At 40.8% G+C, this 25,642-nt stretch overlaps 1 protein-coding gene across 2 annotated transcripts; it reads left to right on the plus strand.

Annotated features, from left to right (window-relative positions):
• Window positions 1-6,611: 6,611 nt before the first annotated feature.
• On the plus strand, window positions 6,612-24,286 carry cop1 (COP1 E3 ubiquitin ligase). Of its 2 annotated transcripts, none has more exons than XM_058090988.2 (20): window positions 6,612-7,324; window positions 7,837-7,896; window positions 9,250-9,347; window positions 10,984-11,048; window positions 11,117-11,239; window positions 12,900-12,968; window positions 13,049-13,108; window positions 13,410-13,489; window positions 14,207-14,270; window positions 14,373-14,487; window positions 15,521-15,656; window positions 15,976-16,119; window positions 16,573-16,681; window positions 17,385-17,466; window positions 17,577-17,693; window positions 19,026-19,143; window positions 20,569-20,693; window positions 20,780-20,940; window positions 22,261-22,305; window positions 22,580-24,286. In XM_058090988.2, the coding sequence occupies exons 1-20, from the start codon at window positions 6,975-6,977 to the stop codon at window positions 22,595-22,597; spliced, it is 2,139 nt and encodes a 712-aa protein (XP_057946971.2). In that variant the 5' UTR covers window positions 6,612-6,974; the 3' UTR covers window positions 22,598-24,286. The 2 variants fall into 2 exon arrangements, with proteins under 2 accessions (XP_057946971.2, XP_057946982.2); XM_058090999.2 differs by having other exon boundaries at window positions 11,120-11,239; window positions 22,580-24,285.
• Window positions 24,287-25,642: the final 1,356 nt, after the last annotated feature.

Consider the following 25,642-nt stretch of genomic DNA (forward strand, 5'->3'; position numbering starts at 1 on the left):
TTCACAAAAAATCAACTTGACAAGGAAGTTGGTTATGAAATAACTTATTTCTTCCAGTGTCCTTTAGTGCTGATGTACTCAATGAACTGATGGGCATACAGAGCACACGTCTAGTGGGCACAAAATACCTGACCTTTGTGATGTTTAAGGCATCCCCTTTCCAAAATCAATGAATAGAAAATGCTAAATGGTGCAAAGTGTGAATCCAAAGTCCTTTCAAGTCCGTATGTCTTGTCCCGTTGCTTCTGCAGCTTCTCCACGGTCCATGCAGTTCTGATGTCCTCCTTCATCTCCCCTCTCTTTCACTGGGGAGTCCCAGTCCTGACATCATTGCTGCTGAGGAGGCCGTCCTACCTTTGCCTCATCGTTTTCTCTTACTAGGACATCCTCCACCCTCTCCTGCCAGCAGCGCATTCCCCCGACATCTGCAGGGAAGACGTGAGTGCTCATAAAGTATATGTGTCTCTTTTTAACCTACTTTCATCATTTGTTTAGCGGGTTTGGGTTCTATTTTGTTTTTAGGACTTGCTTGTTGGGCGAGAGGCGGGGGACTGGTCGCCAGCCAATCACAGGGCACATATAGACAAACAACCATTCACACTCACAATTTGGAGTCGCCAATTAACCTAGCATATTTTTGGGAGGAAACCGGAGTTTTCCGGAGAAAACCCACGCATGCACGGGGAGAACATGCAAACTCCACACAGAGATGGCCGAGGGTGGAATTGAACTTGGGTCTCCTTGCTGTGAGGTCTGCGCGCTAACCACTCGTCCGCCGTGCCGCCCCATTTTTTGAAATTATTTAATTTATTATTTCTTTATTGTGAATTAATTAAATTCAAATTTTGTATAGGATATATATAGATATAATATAATATTATATAATATATTGTATATTATATTATATAATAATATAATATATATTATATATATATTATATGTGCACACCTTAGAAACACTGGGAATTCTGAGCTTCACAGGGAATTCTGAGCTTCCTTCTGAGGCTGAAGCTCAGAATTCCCAGTCCTGGAGTCACATCTTCCAGCTTCACTGGGAGGACACCAAGGCATTCCCAGACCGGCTGTTGACATAATTCTTCCAGCATGGGGGCCGGGGCCTCCTACCAGCTGGGCATGCCCAGAAAACCTCACCAGGAGGCATTCCGAACTAGATGCCACCTCAACTGGCTCCTACCGATGTGAGAGAGCAAAGGTTCTACTTAGAACACACCCGGGGGAGGAAAAAAAAAAACACACCTTCCTGTCACCCTTTATGAAAGGGGCGGACCCCCACCTTGGTTGGCCAATACAGTGGTACTGTTCCTAACGTCAAACAAGACAATACCACAACATCCAGAGTCTTGAGGAATTCAAGAGTTTTTTTTGACGACCTCAGATACCTCAACTTGACCTTTCCAACCTTTACTTTCTTGTAGGGCTGCACGGCGGTCGAGTGCTTAGCGCGCAGGCCTCACACCTAGGAGACCTGAGTTCAATTCTACCCTCTGTCATCTCTGTGTGGAGTTTGCATGTTCTCCCCGTGCATGTGTGGGTTTCCTCCCACATTCCAAAAACATGCTAGGTTAATTGGCCACTCCAAATTGTCCATAGGTATGAATGTGAGTGTGAATGGTTGTTTGTCTATATGTGCCCTGTGATTGGCTGGCCACCAGTTCAGGGTGTACCCCGCCTCTCGCCCGATGACAGCTGGGATATGCTCCAACACCCCCCGCGACCCTCGTGAAGATAAGCGGTAGAAAATGGTAGAAAATTCTCGTAGTTTTGACTTTATTAACATAATATATTGAATTTATTCTTGAATATAACTTCCAAAAATGACTTGAAACTTTTTTATTGTTTTGTTTGTTTTTTATAATTGTATGTAGTATTACGTTATTCTTATGAAATGATGACTTTGTTAAATTACAACTTTTTTTTTTAATATTTTGACTTTATTCTTGTACAATTGTATCTATATATATTTCCTATTTGCTTTGGTTAAATTGTATTTTTAGAATGTGCGTAGACCAATAAACAACAGCTTAGTGCTGCAAATGGCCCCTGGGCCGCACTTTTGACATCCCTGGTGCAATGTATAGATATTATATGTGTACATTATATGTTAAAACTTTATGGTAAGTATTTAAATGAAGAAACAAGTCATACCAGGTGGCAGGAATTCTTACTGTTTACGTTCTGTCTCTCTCTCACACACACACACACACACACACACACACAAATGTTCCTAATGTTTGCGTAATCTCTCTCCCTTTCTTTCTTTTTGTCCTCCTACTGTATCTATCCTTCATTCTTTGGCTCCCCTCACTGCTACCACACCAACATCTGCCTCGCACATGAAAATTCTTTTTATGTGCGAGGCAATAACACACATGCAAACATGTTGGATGCAATGACTCATGGGATAGATTATTGACTTGATCATTACAATCCACTCCAGACTTGACTGAGTTATCACTGAGTTCCATATGAACCACCTTAAGCCACAGGAATCCGTTCCGAAGAAGAAGGGTGGCTATAGCACATACGAGACATGTGGGTATCCTGGTGTGTAGAAACAGCTGTATTTGGACAACAAAACTTTATTTTTGTATTCACAAAAGAATGAATATAGACTGAAAATGATGGTTGTGTATTTAGGTAGTCAGTCGCTGACCCATCATTCACAGTCCTTATGTCAAACATGAACACATATTTATTTCCCTTTTATGGTCATTATAACACCAGAAATCAAGTTAATATGAGCTAGCTAACAATGCATGTCATTGGGATGTACCTATTTCGACATAAAAAAAACTTTATAATAATAACGCTATAATACTGAAATGTATTTCTAGGCACATTGATCAACAACAGCAGCATGGATACAGCAACAACACGATGTCCATTCTCCTTGGGATGGCTGTATCTTCCAGCACAAGACGTGTGCTCCAGTCTTCAGGTCAAAAATGCTGACGGCAAACTAGCATCTTGTTGGGTCTTGGTAGCCAAATGGAGAGCTAGCTATCCACTCCTATGTCTGTGAATGATGCTGATTCTAGCGTGTTCGTCTGCGAAATCAATATAGTTTTTGATGTTAGATGCTACAATAGCAATATAGCTGTTGCTTGGTTAATATAGAAGTCTGTTATGGAAATTGAACATCGTTTGTGTGAGGGAGCTGCCAATCCTCCCTCACTGATCAGGTGTATGCCCCGCCTACACTGTCCGTTTTTTTTGTGTATATAGTTGGCTTTAGTTATTTACATATATTTTGGTTAGTGCTTTAATTATATTTGTTTGCCATTTAAGTTTCAGCGCCACTTTAGTTAGTTAGTTTTTCATTTAGAAGTCATTTGTGTTCCTAATTTCTCATCAGTTTCTCCTTTTGTTTGAGGTGATTGGTCGTGGCACAAACATGGAGGCGCGCCCATGGGAGTGCAGGCCAGAGGCTGATCACCTCAATTGGACTCTCTCAAGTGTCACCTGGAGGAGGGGGGATTGACTGGGTGGTAGTTGGTTGGGGAATCCAAGTTGTTAGGTGTACGTGAGTGTTTATACAGTAAAGTCTCGTTATATCAATATCGGTTATATCGAAGTACTGCTTATTACGATACTATTTTCATTTCCCGGCAAATTTCTAGTCTTTTATGATATAATTAGTTCCGTTAGTACGATACCCGGTTATTATGATAATCCGGTTACTACGATGCCCTTTTCATCTCCCGCCAGCCAATTTGGTCTGCTTATATCGATACAAAAGCAGCTTAAATCAATCTTTGCTTAAGGATTTCAATACCAAAAAAGAACACGGCGAACGGCTGCTTCCAGTCAACTTTATTTTTCACACTTCCACCACCAGAGCGCAGCACACACACCGATTCCCGCACTTCCTGGTTCACAGGTCATGCTCAACCGGCCCCACATAGCTGGCCAAACACATGCCTGCAACAGAAGAACCAACTGACATAGCATACACACCTATTCCAACGAAGACACAAGCGTACAAATACAAGTATTTAATTGTGTTGTATTCAGATATCTTTTTATCGCTTGCAATAATCACTGTTTTTCATATGTACATGCTGGCGTTCGTGGTTTCTCTCGTGTGTATAGATTCTATACACACGAGAGAAACCACGAACGCAGTTGGTTCTTTTTTGGTATTGAAATCCTTAAGAAAAGTTCTATACTATAGAACAATGTCGAGTGCATTATTGCCCACTTTTAATGCAGTTCGGCGCAGGATCGGATATATCGACAGTCCGGTTATATCGATATTTTTTCCGACTCCCGACAATATCGATATAACGAGACTTTACTGTATATATACGTATATATACAGGAAGTGACACATCAGTGGGGGACTCCTGAAGGACTTATATTTAATATGAAGGGTGTTGGGAATGTAAATCGGGTACCTTTTGGACTTGCTTCACTCTCTCATTGGGAACTGTGGTTGGCCCTTCACAGGTAAAAGGGGCTGGGTGAAATTGTTTGGGGGAGGCCTGTTGTGTGTGCTGGGGGAAATGCTGCTGCACTGTCTTGTAAAATAAACTCGAAAAGCTCTCAAGCCCTGGTCTGGTGTAGCTTTCAGCTGCTATAGCTATCCCAGGCTAGTAAGAGGCCATTGTTTTTCAACTCAAAATCTTACATTTTGCATTTTTTGTTTTTTTTGTAAATACTTTAGTGTCAAAATAGGTACTTCCCATGACATCCATTGTTAGCTAGCTCATATTAACTGGCTTTCTCAGAGTAGGGAACTGATATTTTCCAGAAACTTACCTATTCATTCAACACACAACTACAACGATAACTATATCAAATTTGTGCAAAGGGATATTGGACGGGCCATTATTTTCTTATTTGCTTCCATGCCTGCTGAGTACTTTAAGTTGAGGTACAGTTTTTATGTTACATGTATATTTGCTATTACATATTTATAGAATATTTGTATTGCACTGAAGAATGTTGGAGGCACATGAATACTTTGAATAAAATATATAGCCTTGGTGAGTAGGAAAAGGCAGGTGGAACCCCCCGTATATACAGTATATATTCTCGGTGTATATACTGACTGTCTGGTAAAATGTTCTCTAAGCAGAAGTGGAGGTGTAGGTACGAATGAAGGAGGCGGGTGTCAGCAATGGTTGGGGGGCCCCCAAAGGGGCAAAAAAAAGGCTGAGTGGGAGGTAGGAATTCCACAATCCCAGCTTGCTTGTCTGGGGATCCTCCTCAACATTCAGCTTCTCCTGCTGGACTTTGAAAAGAAAGGATGAGGAGAGAGGATTTGGAGGAAGAAAGAAAAGGTGACAGGGAAGGAGGATGATGAGGAAGTGAGAAGCTCTGATTGGTCCATCTCTCCTGGGGCCTCACCCCCACCCGCTGTGAGAGACCTCCAAAGATTAGCCTTCATCTTGTCTGCCTTGACCCCCCCCCCCCCCCCCAACACACACACTTTCTTTGTGCAACACACACACACACACTTTTCTTGCTGCATGACTTCCTCTTGGCAGGGTACCTCGACAAATACTTCATTACTGTTGATGTTGTTGGGATGATGATGTTGGGAATTCCACTGTTCCTAAATGCACCGTGGCCTGAGTGTGAATGTTGCTTCCCCAGAAAGGACACAGGACAAAGATTTAGGCAAAACTTTATTTTATTTGTGAGCAATTGAACAATATTCATTCATTTTCTACCGCTTATCCTGGTCGCCAGCCAATCACAGGGCACATTTAGACAAACAACCATTGACACTCACATTCATACCTATGGACAATTTGGAGTCGCCAATTAACCTAGCATGTTTTTGGAATGTGGGAGGAAACCGGAGTACCCGGAGAAAACCCACGCATGCACAGGGAGAACATTCAAACGACATACTAAATACATACTACATACTACATACTAAATTCAATTACAAAACAGTATAAGCAGAATTACAGGACCATAAAAGTGCAATTCTACAGAACAATAACATAAATAAGAAAAAGTAAATAAAGAAAGAAATGTGCGAGGGATATTGCTTGAAAATAAGAACAACAAAAATAAAACAATAAAAAACACATCACTTAAGCATGTTTTTCATATAAATTGTTTTTAGAACATTCTCCAATGTATGAAAGGTTTTCACTGCTTTTCTGTGTTTGATTATCAACTTCAGTGATTCATATATCTTCAGTTCAGAAAGAAACTGGTGAATATTTAGCTTACATAACATCACTCTGGATTTGTGAATATGGAATTTTCCTCATAAACAACAGAAATTTCACAGCATTCTACAAATCTTTATGAAGGTTACATTGTAGAAACAGGAAGTTGTTCCTCAACCCCTGATCTATGTATGTCTATGTCTGAAGCCGGTAAAATCAGGCCTTCAAAATAAAAGACACAAGACTGACTGTGTGGCCTACATGCTCACCACTCACACACCGTGCGGCCCGCTGATAAGCTGACTTTCTGTTAATAAAACATTGTGTTAATGTTAATAATACTTTAAATTGTGCATGTAAATAACCTCGTGTGATACTGTAAGTACTATTTCGAGCAAGCTGTATATTATTTCAAATACTGTAGGTACTGCACATGACACTCCTATCCACTAGAGGGCGGCCGTTAGCCAGCCAGGCGGAAATGACGTGTCTGAGAAAACAAGGAAACTTGAGCTAACCCTCTGTGTAGCTAAAAGTGGCTAGCCGGCTAATACCCGCCTGCACAACGCAGTTGCCGTTATTTGTGTGTTCCAATGCTGAAGTATTTCATTTTATTTTATACTTATTTTCAAGTCGACCTCCGGGAACTAATCGGCGAACATTAAGCTGCTTGAAATAGTCTCAATGATGTTCCAGTCTTGCCAGGATGTTAGCATCTGAAGCAGTCAGCTAGCTAACCGGACAGCCTGCTCAATTAGCCAAAGCTGTGATGATTTGACGAGGATTTTGTGGATTATTGGGAGTTTCGAGTGGGATTTGCATCATGTCTAATAACCGGTCCCAGCAGATCGCTGGCGGTGCGAGTTCTGTGCCCAGCACAAGTAGCAGCAGCGGCGGCATAGGTGGCACCGTGAGCCCCGGTGGTGGAAGCAACGGCGTCGCAAGCAATGGGAACAACTCTCCAAATGTTGTGCCTTCCCGGACCCTGGCAGCGATCGGAGACGGCGGACTGCCGGTGCCGAACTTGGTCGCCATGTCGTCGTTCCGAGGTGGCTTCGCCTCACTCAGCAGACCCTCCCCGTCCTCCGGCAGCAGGAAGAAGTCCCTCCACCAAGCACCTCTCTATAACGGCCTGCTGAATTCATACGAGGACAAGAGCAACGATTTTGTCTGGTTCGTGTTTGACAATAGCACACAATAATAACAAAATACTTCAAGAATGTTAATGTTGACATCCCGTCTATGTATACAAACTTATCGAACCTCCATCCATTGTAGTCCTCTTGTTAGGCTTGGGTATGTTGACATGTTAAACTATAAAAATCATTTCTCATCAGGCATTCTTATTATGTCTCTTGAGAAAGTGCAAGCTATGGATAGTTGATGCTATTATGACAACCGCTGATGTCGACATTAGTCAGCCAATCCAGTAGCTGTTGACATAAACAGATTCTACTATATTAGATATGTCTATTTTTCTTCTGCTCATCATGTGGCTTGCAGTAGATATTACACTAATTAGCATTGCCAACTATAACACAGTTAAAATTGGTGGGTTGGCAACCAAATCAATCAAATGAGATTTTTTACCGATTCGATATTCAATCTCATTAGCGGCAGCAAAAGTTCCTGATGAGATGAGATGAAATGAATGTTTGTGTAACGTGTCAATTTACTTTTCCCAGCCCCATTTGCTTCGAAATGATAGAAGAGGCACACATGACCAAGTGTGGGCACAGTTTCTGGTAAGTGGATTCACACACACACACACACACACACACACGGCTGCTGCCAGTTTCTTCTGCAAATGATGACAAAATGTGGTGTAGTCAGTGATATGTTTGATTTTACACAGTGCCCTCCAGGCGTATCGGAACATTAGCCATGTATACATGGACCCAAATATTCTGCTTGAATTGGGTTTGTTTCCTCAAACACCTCATTCCGAAAGAAAAGTGCCAATACAAATGAACTTATCATCGGATTCACAGGGGTGGAATATTCCTTTCCCCAATCCGATTGAGGTATCTTGTTACCCCCTCAAACGGAAAGTTGTCAGTGTGCGTTCTTCTTTGTCGTTTTTCTTTTTCTGTTGTTTATTAAGCAGCTTTCAGTGTGCATTTGCGCCACCTTCTGAACAGGAGTGTGGAACACAATCTAAACCTTCTATAATCTATTCATAAGTCCAGTTTTTCTGGAAAAAAAGTATTGACTATTTTGTTTAATTATAGCAGTGCATGTAGACCAGAGATTGGAATATTCTTTTCCATGTAAACCATTGTTTTTGGAAAAGTCATTCAGAAAGATTCAATTTGGTAAACATGGCTATTGAAGCTAATTCCTTTATTTTTGCCAAAGACTTGGCATGTTTCTTATGCAAGTATGGAATTTGATTTTATACATTTCCAGGTGGGGGCTGCACGGCGGAAGAGTGGTTAGCGTGCAGACCTCACAGCTAGGAGACCAGGGTTCAATTCCACCCTCGGCCATCTCTGTGTGGAGTTTGCATGTTCTCCCCGTGCATGCGTGGGTTTTCTCTGGGTACTCCGAAAAACATGCTAGGTTAATTGGCGACTCCAAATTATCCATAGGTATGAATGTGAGTGTGAATGGTTGTTTCTCTATATGTGCCCTGGGATAGGCTCCAGCACCCCCGCGATCCTTGTGAGGATAAGCGGCAGAAAATGAATGAATGAACATTTCCAGGTCTGGGAAAGGAAGATGTTTTAGAGAGCACAAGGTGGGCGGCATATTTCGGAAAGGTTGTGAAACGTTCAAAATGTTTTGATTAATAGAGTAATGTGGTGGGCCCTAGACCAGTGCTCTAGAGAGCTACGTTTACACAATGAAGATTGCCAAGAGCTACTTATTTTAATTTAATTTCACATTTTATTTTAACCCAAACAAAGTAGATCTGCTTGTTTTAGCAAAACATTACCAAACAGTTGTTTTTGGCAGTGATATTGAACTCTTCATCACATTACATAATAATGAATTGCTATTTTGGTATGATGTTGTTGATGATCATTGAGGTGTACTTCCCACTCACATTGATTCTCCTATAAAAATGCATTTAATGCTTTACTCCCCCCTTGCAGCTTCAAGTGCATCCGCCAGAGTCTGGAGGACAGCAACAGGTGTCCCAAGTGCAACTACATTGTTGACAATGTGGATCAGCTGTACCCAAACTTCCTTGGTAGGTGAAGACTGAAATGTGCTTTAGTCAGTAAGTTCTCATCTGCTGCTCGGACAGGGGAACCCTTAAGGCGGTCTTTGCCTGAACAGGGAAAAAAAATGATGAAATGACCCGATGTCGGTGCAATTCATTTGGTACTCTTTAGCAGCCCATAACCGTTGCAAACAGTCCCTACAAATATAATATGTTTGAGGTGGAAAATGTTTCCACAATTTGTGTCGCGTTTGTAACTGAGGAATGACGGTGCATCCACTACTCAGAAGTCCAACACAATCCATCCAATCTGGATTACCACTCCAAATCTAAATGGCAATCATCCTCTAAGCTAATTATGGGTGTAAAGGTACACCACAAATACAGGTCAATACTTACCTCACTCACAGTTTGGATCGTTTTGGGTACAGTAAGGGGACAAATTGCAAAACATTAAACAGCTTAGCTTTTGCGTAACAATTTTGTGCTGCTAATTCTCCAAAAAGTCTCAATTCTCTAAATCGAAAACCATTGACAAAGCATACAGAAACATGAAAGATTGGGGGTCCACATTATTTACATTACAGATGCTCAAAGTTATCTGATATGTATGTATTTGTCTGAATAAAATACCCACATCTTAGTTTTGTGTTATGTTGCTATATCTGATGAATAAGACTATGTCGAGGACCAATTAAAACATAAAAAGAAAGAAAAAATGGCCACTGGTCTGCGCTTTGACACCCGTGGTTGGAGAAAGGAAACAAAAGAAAGTAAACACCAGTACAGTAATCTAATTTTGTGCCTTCATTCTATCACAGTTTAAAAAAAAAAAAAAGTTATTGCTGTCTCGTAGTTGATTATGGCCTATTATTAGTGGAAAAAATTGCAAGCAATACATATATTTAAACAAATGTTACTTTTTTGTCCTGAATTAAGCATTTTCAAGCATAAAAATGTCAATTAAGTAAAATGCAAATACTGTATAAAGCATTCAGATGACACATTGCCTTTAGGATGATATGCAGTATCATCCACTGGTCACTAGGTGTCAGTAATGTTACATGTGACGCACCAACACATCCTCTTTCAAAATGCATTTATACTTTACTTTCAAGCCAAATACTTTTTGTGAAGGTGTTCCTTCAAAGCAGGATGGAACTTGAGGTGGGCCTCCATTTGTTTCTCATTCTGAGCACTTGCTTCGTCCATTGTTTCTCAAACCTTCCTCTTTGGAAAAGAAAAACGTACAGCATCACTCGGATACTATGAACATCCAGCAGCAGTGCGACGTTATGGCATGACTACTATTTTGATGAAAAATAGACTGCACCAAGTCGATTCGTTTGTTTACTTTAAGCAAATATTCACATTTGGTCTTATTTTCACTCTATTTTTGATAAATACAGGACTTGAACAACAAATGCATAATCTTAGATATTGGACTAAGATTTCATTGTTTTTCTATGTTTAAAAGAAAACTAAAGCTATATGATGTCTTTTCATTTTTACTTTGCCTGGAAAAGATGTGTAAGATGACCCTGTGAGGAGGTCATGGGATAGTTGAATGTACTAGACTGCTTGGTTGTTTTCTGTGTGTATTGTGTACTCATCAGAGTTTTCCTCTTCTTCGCTGCCACCTGTTCCATCCGACCTGTACCAGTAAACGAACTTATTCTTAAACAGAAGCAAAGATGTGAAGAGAAGAGACTAAAATTGGATCATCCAGTAAGTATATGACGTACACAGATGTTTCAGAGACAAGTTGTGTTGCTGATCAGCGTCTTGTCACCCAGCAGAATGGATCCAGGTGGCAGGTTTTCCAGGACGTGTTGAGTCCTGACCAAGAGAACTTGGACCTGGCAAATGTCAATCTCATGCTGGAGCTACTGGTTCAGAAGAAGAAGCAGCTGGAGGCGGTAAGCAAGGCTTTTTAGGGCCTCATTGTCTTTAGAAATATTCTAACTTTGTTAGTTATGCACTGTAGCCAAGTCACACAATGACTGGAATCCCTGCACTTTTGTTCCCATATATTTGCATCTGGATTTGATGCACAACATTGAAAACACTTTTTGTTTCAAACCACCCATTTTTTTACAGTGGTGAAAAAGTCGTTGCCGCCTTTTTGCATGTTTGTCACAAGTTCATTTCAGCTTGAAGTCATGAACGGATGGGACCGGAAGCAGAACTGGAGGTAGCAGTGATGAGAATGCTGAGGTTCTCATTGGGAGTGACCAGGATGGATAGGATCAGGAAGGAGTACATCAGAGGGACATTACATGTTAGAGGCCTTGCAAATAAAGTCGGAGAGGCCAGACTGAGATGGTTGGGATAGTGAATATATTGGTAGAAGGATGCTGCGTTTAGAGCTGCCAGGTAGGATGCTGAGGTTCTCATTGGGAGTGACCAGGATGGATAGGATCAGGTACATCACAGGGACACTACATGTTAGAGGCCTTGGAGATAAAGTCCTGTAGGCCAGACTGAGATGGTTGGGACATATCCAGAGGTGAGATAGTGAATATATTGGTAGAAGGATGCTGCCAGGTAGGAGGCGTAGAGGAAGACCAAAGAGGAGGTTTATGGATGTAGTGAAGGAGGACATGAGTATAGCTGGCGTGAGAGAGACAGATGTAGAAGACAGGGTTAGATGGAGGAGATTGGTTTGCTGTGGAGACCCCTGAAGGGAAAAGCCCAAAGAGAAAGAAGAAGAAGAAGAAGAAAATAAGCCATTTCAGTTAAGGAACAACCAACTGGTTTCATTTTTTTTTATTACATAATCAGGTTTTAGTTTCCAAATTCACATTGTGCATTAGATTTTTTTTACAAGAACATTTCCAGTGGCAAATGTAAACACACAGGGAGAACATGCAAACTCTCAAGCGGGGAATCGAACCTCCTAGCTGTGTGGCCTGCGTTCTAAACACTTGTCCACTGTGCAGCCTAAAAAAAATCCTTATTTTGAAAATATTTAGGTTGCACTTCTTTCGTTGGCAATTTCACTGCTGTGATATTGTGCTATGACAAAGAAAGTATCTATCTATCTATATGTCAAGAAATATACATCATACTATTGAATATCTTCAGCCAAAATATCCCTTTATTTGGTATCTGAACAACACTCTTTGCCTCGTCTCTCATACTCAGCAGCAGGGTCGTACCTGACCACATTCCAACAGTAGTCAGCCAGCAGAGATGGATTCAACTTTCCCTGATATCTTTTCTCCATAGCTGAAATGTCCTGATGGAATCGCTCCCCGTTGTGCTCATCACTGACTTCTCCACAGTTCAGTGGAAGAACTCTATATGGGAATGCAAAAAGCGTATCTTCGGTGACATATTGCAGTCAAGGGCTTTGTAGGGCTTCAGGTGTGCCACCAGCTGCGTATAATTATGCTGCATTTTGCAAAATGCATTTTGTCCACTTCCAAAAGAGAATTTTGACAAATCAAAACAAAACATTTTATTTCAAAACTTGATATTGGCGCCACTGTATAAAAAAAAAATTAGTCTGGAGTTCTGGGTGAGGTTTGAATTTGGTCACATCTGTGTTCTATGTTATGTCTTTGTATCCACTAGGAATCCCAAGCAGCTCAGAGACAGATCCTCATGGAGTTTCTGAATGAAGCCAGGAGAAACAAAAGAGAGGTAGCGTTGCTTAGAAATGCCATGAACATAAATTTGTTCAAAGAAATAAAGGCATCTTTTCTTTTTCCGGGTGTTGACAGCAACTGGAGCAGCTACAGAAGGAGCTTAACTTCCTTGAAGATGACATTAAGCGTGTCGAGGTAACATGATAAACAATCTAAGACAAAGTAAGAAGTCAAAAACGTACAAATGTCAGGCTCATGTAAATAAGGTAAGACTAGTTTGTTTAATAACAGAACAATGTATGCACCTTTTCTACAGAGAGGGTGTTTTTATATATAGAAAATAAAATAGAATTAACTGGACCTTCTCTGGGGAGTCCTGTTGGTGGTGCAATGCGCACCCAAAATATGTGATTATGTTAAATGAAATGGTGTCTACAATTATGGCTGACATGAAATGCTCATCCTGAAGTTATTTGATGAATATGTGTCTTCCAAGGAAATGAGTGGGATGTATTCTCCAAAGATGGAGGCAGAGTGCACTGTGCCCAATGTGGAAGCTCCCTCACCGTCACGCAGGTATCATGCATGACTTCGACTTCCTTATGTAGAATACTAGATGAAGCTTCAAATACTGTATATGTGAATGCTACCCAAGGATCAAGCAGTGTAGCCATGACAACATATTCACACAAATCCATGAGACTTAATAATTAATAACCTTCAATGGTTGACCTTGACCAAACACCAGATCTGGATACACATACAGGACAGATAGAACAGCAATTTTTCAAGTCCTCCGATTAATTGAAAAATGTACCTGTATTACTGAAACGTTTTTAATATATGATATGATATGGCTCAGGCGGTACAGCACTTGGTTCCCAAAACAGATGTTGCCAGTTCAATTCTTGTATAAGTGTAACGTCACCAGCGACACATTTCCACAGCATTTCAGTCCAGCTTCGGCTTTCCGTCTTCCAAACAACTTCAACTTTCATTCTACATTTCAGCTTTGATTTCTTTTCAAATTGTTTCAGTTTTGCTTCAACTTTTCAGAAATTATCTCTGAGGAACATAGTGAGGAAATGAAAGACCACTGTAACAGTTTTAGTTAAGGCCCGGAGTGGCAGGCCAAGAAAAATGTCAGATAAACACTGTATATATCTTGTATATATCCGATTCAGCTCCACTGTACAGTATATTGTAGTTCAAACATCCACTATGTATAAAAGCATGTTTTACTTGATTTTTTTTTTTTTTAAATAATGGTACCTTTTTGTATTTTATGTGTAGCTGTAGCAGTATCATTGAATCGCCAGACTATAACCCACCTCATGGATTTGGTGGAACAGCCCAGGTAAATAATAATAATAAACACATGCACTTTTATTCACTTCAACTTGTCTGCACATCCTGCTGAATTGTTGAAGCCTGACCCAACTCCTCTCTTTAAATGCAGGGCAAAAGGCAGACCTGGTACAATAGCACGCTAGCATCGAGGAGAAAGAGGTTGACGGCTCACTTTGAAGATCTGGAGCAGTGTTACTTCTCCAGTAAAATGTCACGCATCTCAGGTGAGTCATGCCACGTGTGCATGCCAAATTTTATTGTAGAGGTGCGATCACATGGCATCAGCTTCCGTTGTGTTTGTGTACACTAAGTGTTCATAGTATCTGTTACATACTTTTAAAAAAATTATGTCTTTTTAGCGGTTGCACAGCAACTGAGTGGTTAGCACGCAGGCCTCACAGCTAGGAGACCCGAGTTCATTTCCACCCTCTGTGTGGAGTTTACATGTTCTCCCCCCGTGCATGCGTGGGTTTTCACCGGCTTCCTCCCACATTCCAAAAACATGTTCGATTCATTGGCCATTCCAAATTGTCCATAGGTATGAATGAGGGTGGGAATGGTTGTTTGTCTATATGTGCCCTGTGATTGGCTGGCCACCAGTCCAGGGTGTACCACCCCGCCTCTCGCCCTAAGACATTTGGGATAGGCTCCTGCACCCCCTCGACCCTCTTAAGGATAAGCGGTAGAAAATGAATGACTTTTAAGCACCTTTCAGATGATTCATCCTATGCAGGCCACTGCATGCTACCTTTGAAGGACACTTGGAATGTGGACAGGGATCACATGATTTCTAAAATGTAATCCCAGTCTGGATTATTAGAAGTTATCTGAGATGAACCAAGAAGTAAATTGTATTTCTCTTATCAAAATGCTGGCACTTGCAACTAAATAAGTCATGCCAAAACAGGAAATGGTGGTGGTTGAGCCTATTATTAGTAAACCCACTCTGTTCCCCTTGTACTCGAACACATTTGCAGCAACACACACACGTCTTAACTGTCGTATTTTCTCATATTGTGTTTGCTATGTTGGATAATACAAATGTAAATGTGACTATTGGGGTGTTATTTCATGTCTAGAGGGCTCTAATAAGGTTAAACACCATACTCAGAAGGTCAAACAGGTTTTCTATGATCTTACTACGAAAAAATTCAATTTATAGATTTTGTCGTTTTGATTTTGGCAGTTAGAATCCAACTCTTGGTAGATTGTACCTATTATACATTTGACATTAACTGTGCCTGTGTGGTGTTTCAGAGGAAGGCAGGAACTTGAACCAGCTGGATGACTTCATGGAGTGTCTCTCAAAGTTCACGCGCTACAATTCTGTAAGACCCCTCGCCACTCTGTCCTACGCCAGTGACCTCTACAACGGCTCCAGTATTGTCTCCAGGTAAGATGAGATGTACAGTGGGAAAAGTAAGTATTTGAACCCATACTGATTTTGTAACTGAAAGTGGAAAAATACGCTGACGAGGCGTACACTGAGCAAGGTGGCACTGAATTAGATGAAGTGGAACAATGATTGATGGTTCACATCTGCAGTACATGGAGTTCAATTTACAAAATCAACACATTATCAAATACAAATGTCTCCATTTTTTGTGTTTGTTGTTTTGCCCTCCAAATTATGCAACCATGTTCAACATTATGTTTAATTGTTATTTTGAAATGGAGAGTTATGTATGTGTCACTCTTATTTTTCTCATCAGCATCGAGTTTGATCGAGATTGTGACTACTTTGCCATCGCTGGTGTGACCAAGAAGATCAAGGTGTTTGAGTACGGCACTGTGATCCAAGATGCAGTGGACATTCACTATCCTGTCAATGAAATGACGTGCAATTCCAAAATCAGGTAGCAACTCCCCCAAAATAAAGTCTTCTTTAAAGGAAAACGGCACATTGGGGGGATTTATGGTCATCATCCACAATCCTGATGGACAATCCCTAATCCTGATATCCATTCTGTAATGCATTAACAGGTACATTCATGAAAACATGTAATAGAGTATTGTGATCATTGCAAACATTACCGCAACTTCCTAGTTGGACATATTGATTTCCACATAGCCCATAAGAACTAATGCAACTGCTGTCAACTAACCTCATAGAACCAACCTAGGTTCCAAAAGAAGGTGGGAATGAAATAGGCAAATTCCATTATGTGCATTGTTAGCTCACACATGCTATCACAAGGATTGTGGGTGATGGGAAAAATCCCCCCCAAAAGTGCACTTTTGCTTTAAATGTTATTTGTCCAGATTGCCACTGTTACCGCTGGAAACCATCACATCCTTGTTCATTGCAGCTGTATCAGCTGGAGCAGCTATCACAAGAACCTCCTGGCGAGCAGCGACTATGAGGGTACTGTCATACTATGGGATGGATTTACCGGTCACCGGTCCAAAGTGTACCAGGTACTTGCATAGCTCCATTATTCAGGCGCTGCTGTGTATGGCTGACCACAAATTTTCCCCTTTAAAACTTTAAAACATAGTTTAGTTTGTCAGACGTGCTTAATAAATTCACAATAAGCGATGGACCGTATGATAAGATGGTATCATACGGTTCATACTTCATGATTCAACAAGCCTGAAAAGAAATGGGAAGAAGCAAAGCTCATTTAGACACCTTACCTTCTCTGTATCTCAGTAACAAATCACTCTTGTCAAATTTCCATTTAATAAATAACCTGATGAATGAATAAGGGCCGGAATATATAATAACTTATTCAATTATACAAAAGTAATTCAGGAGCTGAAACAGAATTGATGAGTATTAATGAGTAATGAAACATATAATTAATGAGTAAATACAAGAGTACAGTGGAACTCAGGTGTTCATCATTAATCTCTTACAAAAGGACCGGGAGAATAATAATAGAATAATAAAGAATAATTGTAGTTTCTCATGCATAAGACAAAGAGTGATGCATTCATTTGATTAATGTTTTTGAGTTTGTGGTCCAAGTATGTTGACCTTAAGACACACACTTACTGGCTATGTTGGTCTGTTTTGGTTCCGTTTTAGCATTTCCCATTGTTGAATTTATGACGTCCAGTTGGGTGGTGATATTTCTTCCATTAGGATTCATAAATGGTTATGTTGTTGTATGTGCAGGAACATGAAAAAAGGTGCTGGAGCGTTGACTTTAATCTGATGGACCCCAAGTTGTTAGCATCGGGTTCTGATGATGCGAAAGGTAAAGAGAATAATCTTTCCAGTGTTTCAATTTTTTTTTTTTAAAACCTGCGTTCCATATGTTACTTTTACATGTGATGAAATGATATCTTGTGTGTTTTTGATTATCAGTGAAGTTGTGGTCAACGAATCTGGACAATTCTGTGGCCAGCATTGAAGCGAAGGCTAATGTCTGCTGTGTGAAATTCAGTCCAACCTCCCGGTATCATCTGGCCTTTGGTTGTGCAGGTAAGATTGCCGGGCACTGAGAGAGTGATGAAGAGGTGGTCAATCAATAGTCACTGTATTGAAACTAACAACTACACCAAAACAGCCATCGTTGTATACCTGCAGTCTCTGAATGTAGACATTTCCAACATAAATGAATGGACCACAAATAATGCACATTTAACTCTGGGGTGGGAGTGGGGGGGGGCAAGATCCAGTTCGGCCCACAACCTAAAGTAGGCTTTGAGTTTTGGCATTGAATCGTTTACATCCCTGCTTATTATGGATAAAAATGTGATTAATCAAGTTAAATGTGATTAATTATGACTGGCCAATTTCTGTGAAAAAGTGTGGTAGTGGCATACCTGCCTTATAAGGTCGATCAGCTCCGCCCCCATTGCAGCATACAGCCTATAGCCGTCTCCCTCCTACTATCCCTTCACAAAGCCAAAACAAGCATGGCTGCCTTGTATGAGTGATAAAACAATTGCGCCTTGAAAAACATGCATTGAATGGCATTTGGGGGGGGGGGGCACTTGGCAGTGTGTGGTAAGTTATGGAGGTACGCGATGTGATGACTGCTCAAGCGGCGGCTAATGTAACGCCCCTTTGGACAAACCAATGCGATCGGCGAAACCACGCACACCGCAGGAAACAAGCACACACATCTAGAGCGAATTGTACGAGATACCCACAGTTTAGATTCCCTGTCAGCTGTGGAGGGAATTTGGGGTTTCAAAGTAGTTCAGCGGCGGAAAAGCAGCCGCTGTGGATGCGTCACTCACCGGTGCAGCCAGCCACAGCCGCCCACCCACCTCCCCCGAGCATGGCGAGCCACGCCAACCACAGCTTCCTGAGTGTGGCGCTCATAAGGCCGATAGCCCAAAAAGTGATTGGCCCCCTGATCTCTGAACCTTATGAGGGCATTGACCAATCTGGCCCAATATTCATGAACATATATACGGTATATGAAAAAAATCACAGCCAATTGGCAAGAGTTGATGTGTGAGATGATATTCCTCGGCCCACACACACACAGGGCTAAAGGTTCGCTCACTTGGCAACAATGTACAATTCAGCAATGTACTTATACATCACCATGGACTGAGGGGGTGCTGACCATAAAAGTAGCTTTTGCTCCAAATGAAATCTGCAACTGCCCACATGGACAAGATAAATGTCTTCTGGACAAAAGTTGTGGTCTAAGTAGACAAAGATTGAGTTATTGGTACATTGACATTAAGTTTGTTTGGAGGAGTCAATCCGAGGGACTGTCAACCATGGTGGTGGTAACATCACACGTAGCATTACATAAGCATTAACAGTAACACTAACAATAATCTCTTTTTGCAGACCATTGCGTCCACTACTACGACCTCCGCAACACAAAGCAGCCAATCATGGTGTTCAAAGGCCACAGGAAAGCAGTCTCCTACGCTAAATTTGTTAACGGAGAGGAAATTGTTTCAGCGTAAGTCTGTTATGTTATGTTATGTTATGACATGGATTCTTTATGTTTTATTATTATTGTGAATGCTGAGGAGTCACATGGCCCGGGCAGGAGAGGGTTGTTTCCCAGGTTGCTGGTTCGATCTTTGATCGAAGTGGCTGACACAGCTGTAGATGAAGCTTTAATGTTGAACGTCAGTTGTAGTCAGACAGCAGACCATAACGGAGTCCTGTGCAGGGGCACCAAACAAGTGCGATCATCTCCAATACGGAGCAAACCATGCACAAATGTGGAGGGAATTTGGGGATATTAAAGTAGTTCAGAGGAGGAAAAGAAGTGGTACTCTGCTAGTACCAGATCTTGCTAGTACCAATGGGTTCCCAAGCCACTGCTTTTTTCTTTCTATCTTTATATTGTTTTTTTAAAAGGGAAGTTTTAGTTGCAAGATCATATTGATTAGCATGATGTCCACTCATTGGTCGATCATTGGCCTTGGCACTTTTCCAACCTTTCTTCGACTGTTACATCGTCTACAGCTGGTCAGCTGCTTCTTCATTTGAGCCATCAGCCATTTCCGGCTGGTCTGATTCCCTTCTTGTTCAGACTGGATGGGTGGAGTCTTAAAGAGGAATGAACACACGAGCAACACACACAGTCGAAACTAAAAAAACCACTTATTTTGTCTTTTATTAAAATGTCAAAACTACCATCAGTTATCGTAGTTTATCACCCAGACCTATCGCCAGTTTATTTATTCTAAACTTCTAAACTTACCAAAGGGTTAGAAACCGAGTGGAGGAAGAAGGCCACAGTAAGAAGCCACACAAGCCTCACTTTACACGGATTAGGAGGAGACCTTTTCCCCCACTATGCATACATGGCTGACTCTATACCATGCAAGTTCAGGTAATGTCATGTAAGGTAATGTTACTGACACCCTGGTGGCCAATGTAGAGTACTACACATGACTTGTCTTCCAATATTTTTGGACTAATAGGCCATAGAAACCACATTTATGCTATTTCTTTTTTTTATCCCTATATTTAAGTGTTGTTCTTCCATGGTGGGCGAGTGGTTAGCATGTTGGCCACACAGTCAGAAGATCAGGATGACCTGGGTTTGAATCTCTGCTTGAGTATTTTTGTGAACAGTTTGCATGTTCTCTCCATGGGTTTTCTCCGGTTTCCTCCCATATTCCAAAAACATGTTAGCTTCATTGGCCACTCTAAATTGTCCCTAGGTATAAATGTGGGTGGGAATGGTTGTTTGTCTATATGTGCCCTGGCCGCCAGTCCAGGGTGTACCATTGTCAGCTGGGATAGGCTCCAGCATACCGCAACCCTAGTGAGGATCAGCAGCATAGAAGATGCATAGATGGGTTCTTCCATGGTCGGATGCGGTCATTACGTCAATTCCTAATGTGCTCTTGTGTGTATTGCATTTCAGGTCAACAGACAGTCAGCTGAAGTTGTGGAACGTCAACAAACCTCATTGCCTGCGTTCCTTCAAGGGTCACATCAACGAGAAGAACTTTGTAGGCCTGGCGTCTAACGGAGACTATGTTGCTTGTGGTAAACATTCGCTTTTTGGCGTTGTGCGTTTTCTTGATTTGCTCCGATGAAAAGCTGAAATACATAATTTGTATTTTTGTATACAGGCAGTGAGAACAATTCCCTTTACCTGTACTACAAAGGACTTTCCAAGACACTTTTAACGTTCAAGTTCGACACGGTGAAGAGTGTGCTAGACAAGGACAAGAAGGAAGACGACACCAATGAGTTTGTCAGTGCCGTCTGTTGGAGAGCCCTGCCGGATGGCGTGAGTTGCTATTAGGATGATAGTGATTGGTGTATGTTTGCTGGAACTTTTACTCACTTAACTATTAGTTATTATTAGCTTTACAGTTACTTTTGTACACTTTTAATCATCAATGGGAAATGCTTATATAACTCCAAATGGCCCGTATACGGCATATGGCCATTCAGCCAAAAAGCAGCAGAATCGGAAACTTCAGGCTTACATCAGTGGTGGCCAAAGTGCGGCCAGGGGGCCATTTCGGACTGCAGCTGTTCTTTTATTGGCCCACTGCAGATTTGAAAAAAAATGTACTAAAACTTTTTTTTAAATGCATTCAATTTCACTAGAATAAATTGTAAATATTCAGAGGGAAAAAATATATTTTACCAGAATGTCACAATATGAGGAAAAATAACAATAGGAGCATAAAGTTCAAATATTGAAGAGAGACATTCTTTTTCCAAGTGGTAGTACAGTATGAGAAACAAAAAAAAAACAAAAATGACATTGTAATTTTTATTTTTTTTTTAAATACTACTTTTTGGAAAATCATTTTGGTGGAAAGTTCTTATATTATGGGGAATAAATTTATACTATTACCAGACGACAATCATAAAATGGAAAAAAAAAACAGCAAAAATAGGGGGAAAAGAGCAAAGACTGAAGTCCATACTCAGTCTTCTATCAAAAAATCTATTGTATCTATCCTTATCACTTGTTGCAGGGACGGACAAATAGCTACTGAACAATTTGGAAAGCAGTGAAAGATCCACTGACCTGATTTGCTTGGTTTTTCCACAGTGTCCGACCAGGAACTAGACCGGGAGGGCGGTAGATTTGTCCGTGTTGTGGTGTCCCCTTTTTAAGGGGGTCTGCATGTTTGTAGTGTTGCCGTTGTACAGCTTCTTAAAGCGGCATTCTTTGCAAATGACGGACGTTTTGTCGAACTTTCCTCCGTTCTTTGAGAAGCCGTAGTGTTTCCAAACATACCATTTAAACGTTGCGGGGGGGGGTTTAAATATAGAAACTTCATTGCTGCTTGCGTGCAAATGTCCATGCTGTTCCGTCTGTATTCAATACAAAACACCAAATAATGATGGTGCATTCATGGCACCTGGGGAACAGCATGTGTTGTGAAGTTGAGCATTAATAAAACGACACTTGCATCAGATCTTACCGATACCCACAAACGCATCACGATGAATCTTGATTTCACCCGTCAATCGCATCCATACCCAGTGAATGAGCCGATGCACTTGCATCGACGTATCGATTAATATCGATTATTTTCCACACACTTAGTGTGTATGTGTTAAACTAATGCTTCCTTTTCTTTTTTAGGAGTCAAATGTGCTGATTGCTGCTAACAGTCAAGGAACAATTAAGGTGAGCATACGTCACTGCTATGGAGGATCAAATGGGACGGAATAAAAGGAACAGATTCATCTTTAAATCCTAACTTCCATGTGTCATTAAATACAATCGGAATGTGCTTCATTAATAAAACTGAGTGACCAGCCAGCTGTTAGGATCCGCCCGCTAACTTTGATGAGGCCGTTCTTCATCAGTTAGCAAAATAATAAGCCCAATTTTAAAGAGACATTTTTTGGCGTCACACAGCAAAGTCAATTAGCTTTATTTCTGTTTCCATTCTTTGCAGGTACTTGAGCTGGTCTGAAGACTCGTCATGTGTTGAAGCCCACCGAGGTCCAGGCAGAGGTGCTGTACATGGAAATGACACAATGAATATTTAATGAGCAATAAATGTTCAACGCTTTATAAAAGAACAGGTGGCACTGCAGCAGAAACGTAAGAAAGACACAAGGGGTGCCCAAATTCCATCCGGGGGCTTGGGCTTTATTGGCCTGTTGCATTTCTTTTAAACAGCAAATTAAAGAGAACAATTGCAAACCATACTCCTAAGTTAAGGGGGAAAACATCGGACCTTATGGGAAAAGTTTGGAGGAAAGTGAGGCATCTCTTCCTAGCTGACGGACATTTTAGCTTTTTTTTTTCTTTTTTTTTTTTTTTAATAAATGTACTCCTAAATGGTACACATCCAACAAATTGCTATATTGTTTCCCCAGTGAGGGCCAAATTACAGGACTAATGTGCAAAAACTTTGGGTTTTATCTCAGCCTCAACGTTGGCCTCATTTTGTTCTTTTTCTAAAACGGAAGAAACCAATGTTGTACCAATCTAACTTGAATTCCATCCTGTGTTAATGTCAATTTGTCTGCGTGAAGGCCAGGAAAGGCTGTGTGCACACTAACACAGGGTTTTTAAAAGGGGCATGTTTCTGTCTTTTGACATTAGAGCTTGCAACAATTCATTGATTATCAGCAATCAACAACAATTTTGCGATTCCAACAACTGTTTAGTTAAAAAAACATAAATATCCTCAGATTTCAGCTTCTCAAATGTGAATATTTGTACGTTTTCCTTCATCCTCCATAAAAGCAGACCTGGTAAAAAGTTGTGGACGTCGACAGCCTGTCTAACAAATGAAGGGGGAAAGGTTTTTTTGTTTGCTGGCAGACTTCTCACACGTTCTTTCACCCCCCCTTTCCAAAAATCAACAAAATGCACCATTTACATTTAGCACCAATGGAGGAAAACACACACCAGTCAGCCAATCTGATGGATGTGACCGTTGTTGACGCATATTGACAATCGCACCATGATATTTTTCAACCTTGCAGGTGAACTACAATGAACAGGATAAGCGGGGAACGTGCTTTATTATATGTTTGGGGTTTATTTTTACTATCCGTGTTGGTGTGGACATGGCCTTAAAGTATGGCGCCTGAGGTTGAAACATGTGTCATTGTTGTCTGATGTATTGAAGGAAGGAGTGGGGGATGGGGGGGCTTGACACAAGGACAGCAACAGAGCAATCATTCTTGCTAGAGTTTGAAAGCGCGACTCCCAAGTGTAAGTCCCTCAAACATAGTCGTTTTTCTAAATTGTCATGTTAACACGCAGGTAACGCCCAATGTTTTATGATGAATGGAAAGAGACAGGTGTTTTCTATTTGTATAACTGAATAAATTATTTCAAAACTAGTTTGTTGTACCATCCCATTGGTGAAAAAAAAAGATCTTTTTTGATTGAAGTGTTTAGGATTTGTATAATGCTTTCCAACTTTATTTAACGTGAACATGTTTAAAAATGCTGTTTGTGTTACTGTGAACCAGTCTTGTATAAAGTACTGGTACACAAAATTCACACTAGTGTAAAAGTAAGCTTTCAAGATAATGACTTGTGAAAGTCAAAGTTTCTTGTCTGAAAAAGTCCCATCTTTCTGTATTTCATTATTATTATTATTATTTCATTTCATCATTAGCCTTTTGACCATGTTGCTAGTGGAGGACAAGTCGGTGATCACACAATTCCAAAGGGTTTCAAATTGTAATGAAAATAAGAGCAATATACAGACTTGATCAAAATCTTAATGGGGACGTATTATGTTCATTTTTAGACCCTTTGTATTGAGTTGTGGACTCCTATAGAGCAGCTGCACACAATAACCAGAACACAAAGCTTTCTTGTTAATAAATGACTTTTTCATTTTCATCTGGTTTTAAGATTTTGATCAGGGCTGTATTTGGTGACAGCAGTGGACTGTCAGTACTGAGCGCGCTCAATTAATGACCCCAGAATGGAGGCACTCCAATATAGCAGTTGCTGCACTCTAGAAAGTGAAAGTAATGTTTGTGTAGGAGTTAGAGTTCAGATTGTGTGAGTCAAAACAATGCATCTATTGTGTCTCCCAGTATTTATTTGTCAGTCATATGTAAGTGTTGTGCAACTCTGATTGTGTGTGTGTGTGTGTGTGTGTAGTGAAGTGAACTCTATGAGAAGAGAAAAGCGTTATAATAATAATAATAATAATATCTTACTAGTCAAAAAATGCACCATGAAGAGGGAACTCTTCCCACTGTGTAAGTGCTCCTGGACTGGACCAGCACCAAGCCAGAGAGAGGGGGCCAACAAGTACACAAATTAAAGCTACACATGCTGAAATTGGTGACGTTTCTGAAGTACACGGCTACAATAAAAAAAACCTACCTGTTTAGTAACTGTCAGAACACTGCTGTCTAAAATACCACCTTTCTCAATCCACACAGGTATCCTATGATTGTATTTGCACAGTACTTACAGACACTCAGTCTCCAAGGCAGAAGCGGATGAGTATTCTCGAAAAAAATGTACCCGTATTCTCTGCATCATTCAATTAATTATTGCAGCCACAAACCAACCAGCACCCCACTTGAACCTAAGGACAAAACATTATTTTTGGTGGCAGCTGAACCGTGAGTCACAAGGCACCTCAAATTATGAAAAGTACTATGTATACTCGCAAAGATATGCTACTTTAGTATCAAAAAGTATGATAACTACAAATGTAGAAAGTACAAGTCATAGTGTTCCAAAATTCTATACACAATGTTTGCACTAAAAAAAAAAAAAAAAAAAACATGCAGTATTCACATGTACATGAGTATTCACAGCTTGAAAATGTTCTTGTAGGTATTGTCTGGGAATTAAAAAAAAAACATCTAAACTGATGGTGTCTTTGTCAAGGCGTTCCTCTGTGGAGACAGAACCTCCCAGAAGGACAAGCATCTTTGCAGCAATCTGCTAATCAGGCCTGGATGGTAAAGTGGCCAGATGGAAGCTGCTCCTTACTAGAGGAGGCCTTGTGGAGTTTGCCAAGAGG

Source organism: Doryrhamphus excisus, linkage group LG11 (genome assembly GCF_037039965.1).
Source record: "Doryrhamphus excisus strain RoL-2023G ecotype Guam linkage group LG11, RoL_Dexc_Guam_v1.1, whole genome shotgun sequence".
NCBI lineage: Eukaryota > Metazoa > Chordata > Actinopteri > Syngnathiformes > Syngnathidae > Doryrhamphus > Doryrhamphus excisus.

What these genes read in the sequence shown, in the direction of transcription:
- cop1 (XM_058090988.2), top strand. Translation starts at nt 6,975, where the DNA reads ATGTCTAATAACCGGTCCCAGCAGATCGCTGGCGGTGCGAGTTCTGTG. An exon ending in AGAAGAAGCAGCTGGAGGCG is followed by an intron (nt 11,240 to 12,899) that starts GTAAGCAAGGCT and finishes TGTATCCACTAG; the next exon opens with GAATCCCAAGCAGCTCAGAG. An exon ending in GGAGAGGAAATTGTTTCAGC is followed by an intron (nt 19,144 to 20,568) that starts GTAAGTCTGTTA and finishes ATTGCATTTCAG; the next exon opens with GTCAACAGACAGTCAGCTGA.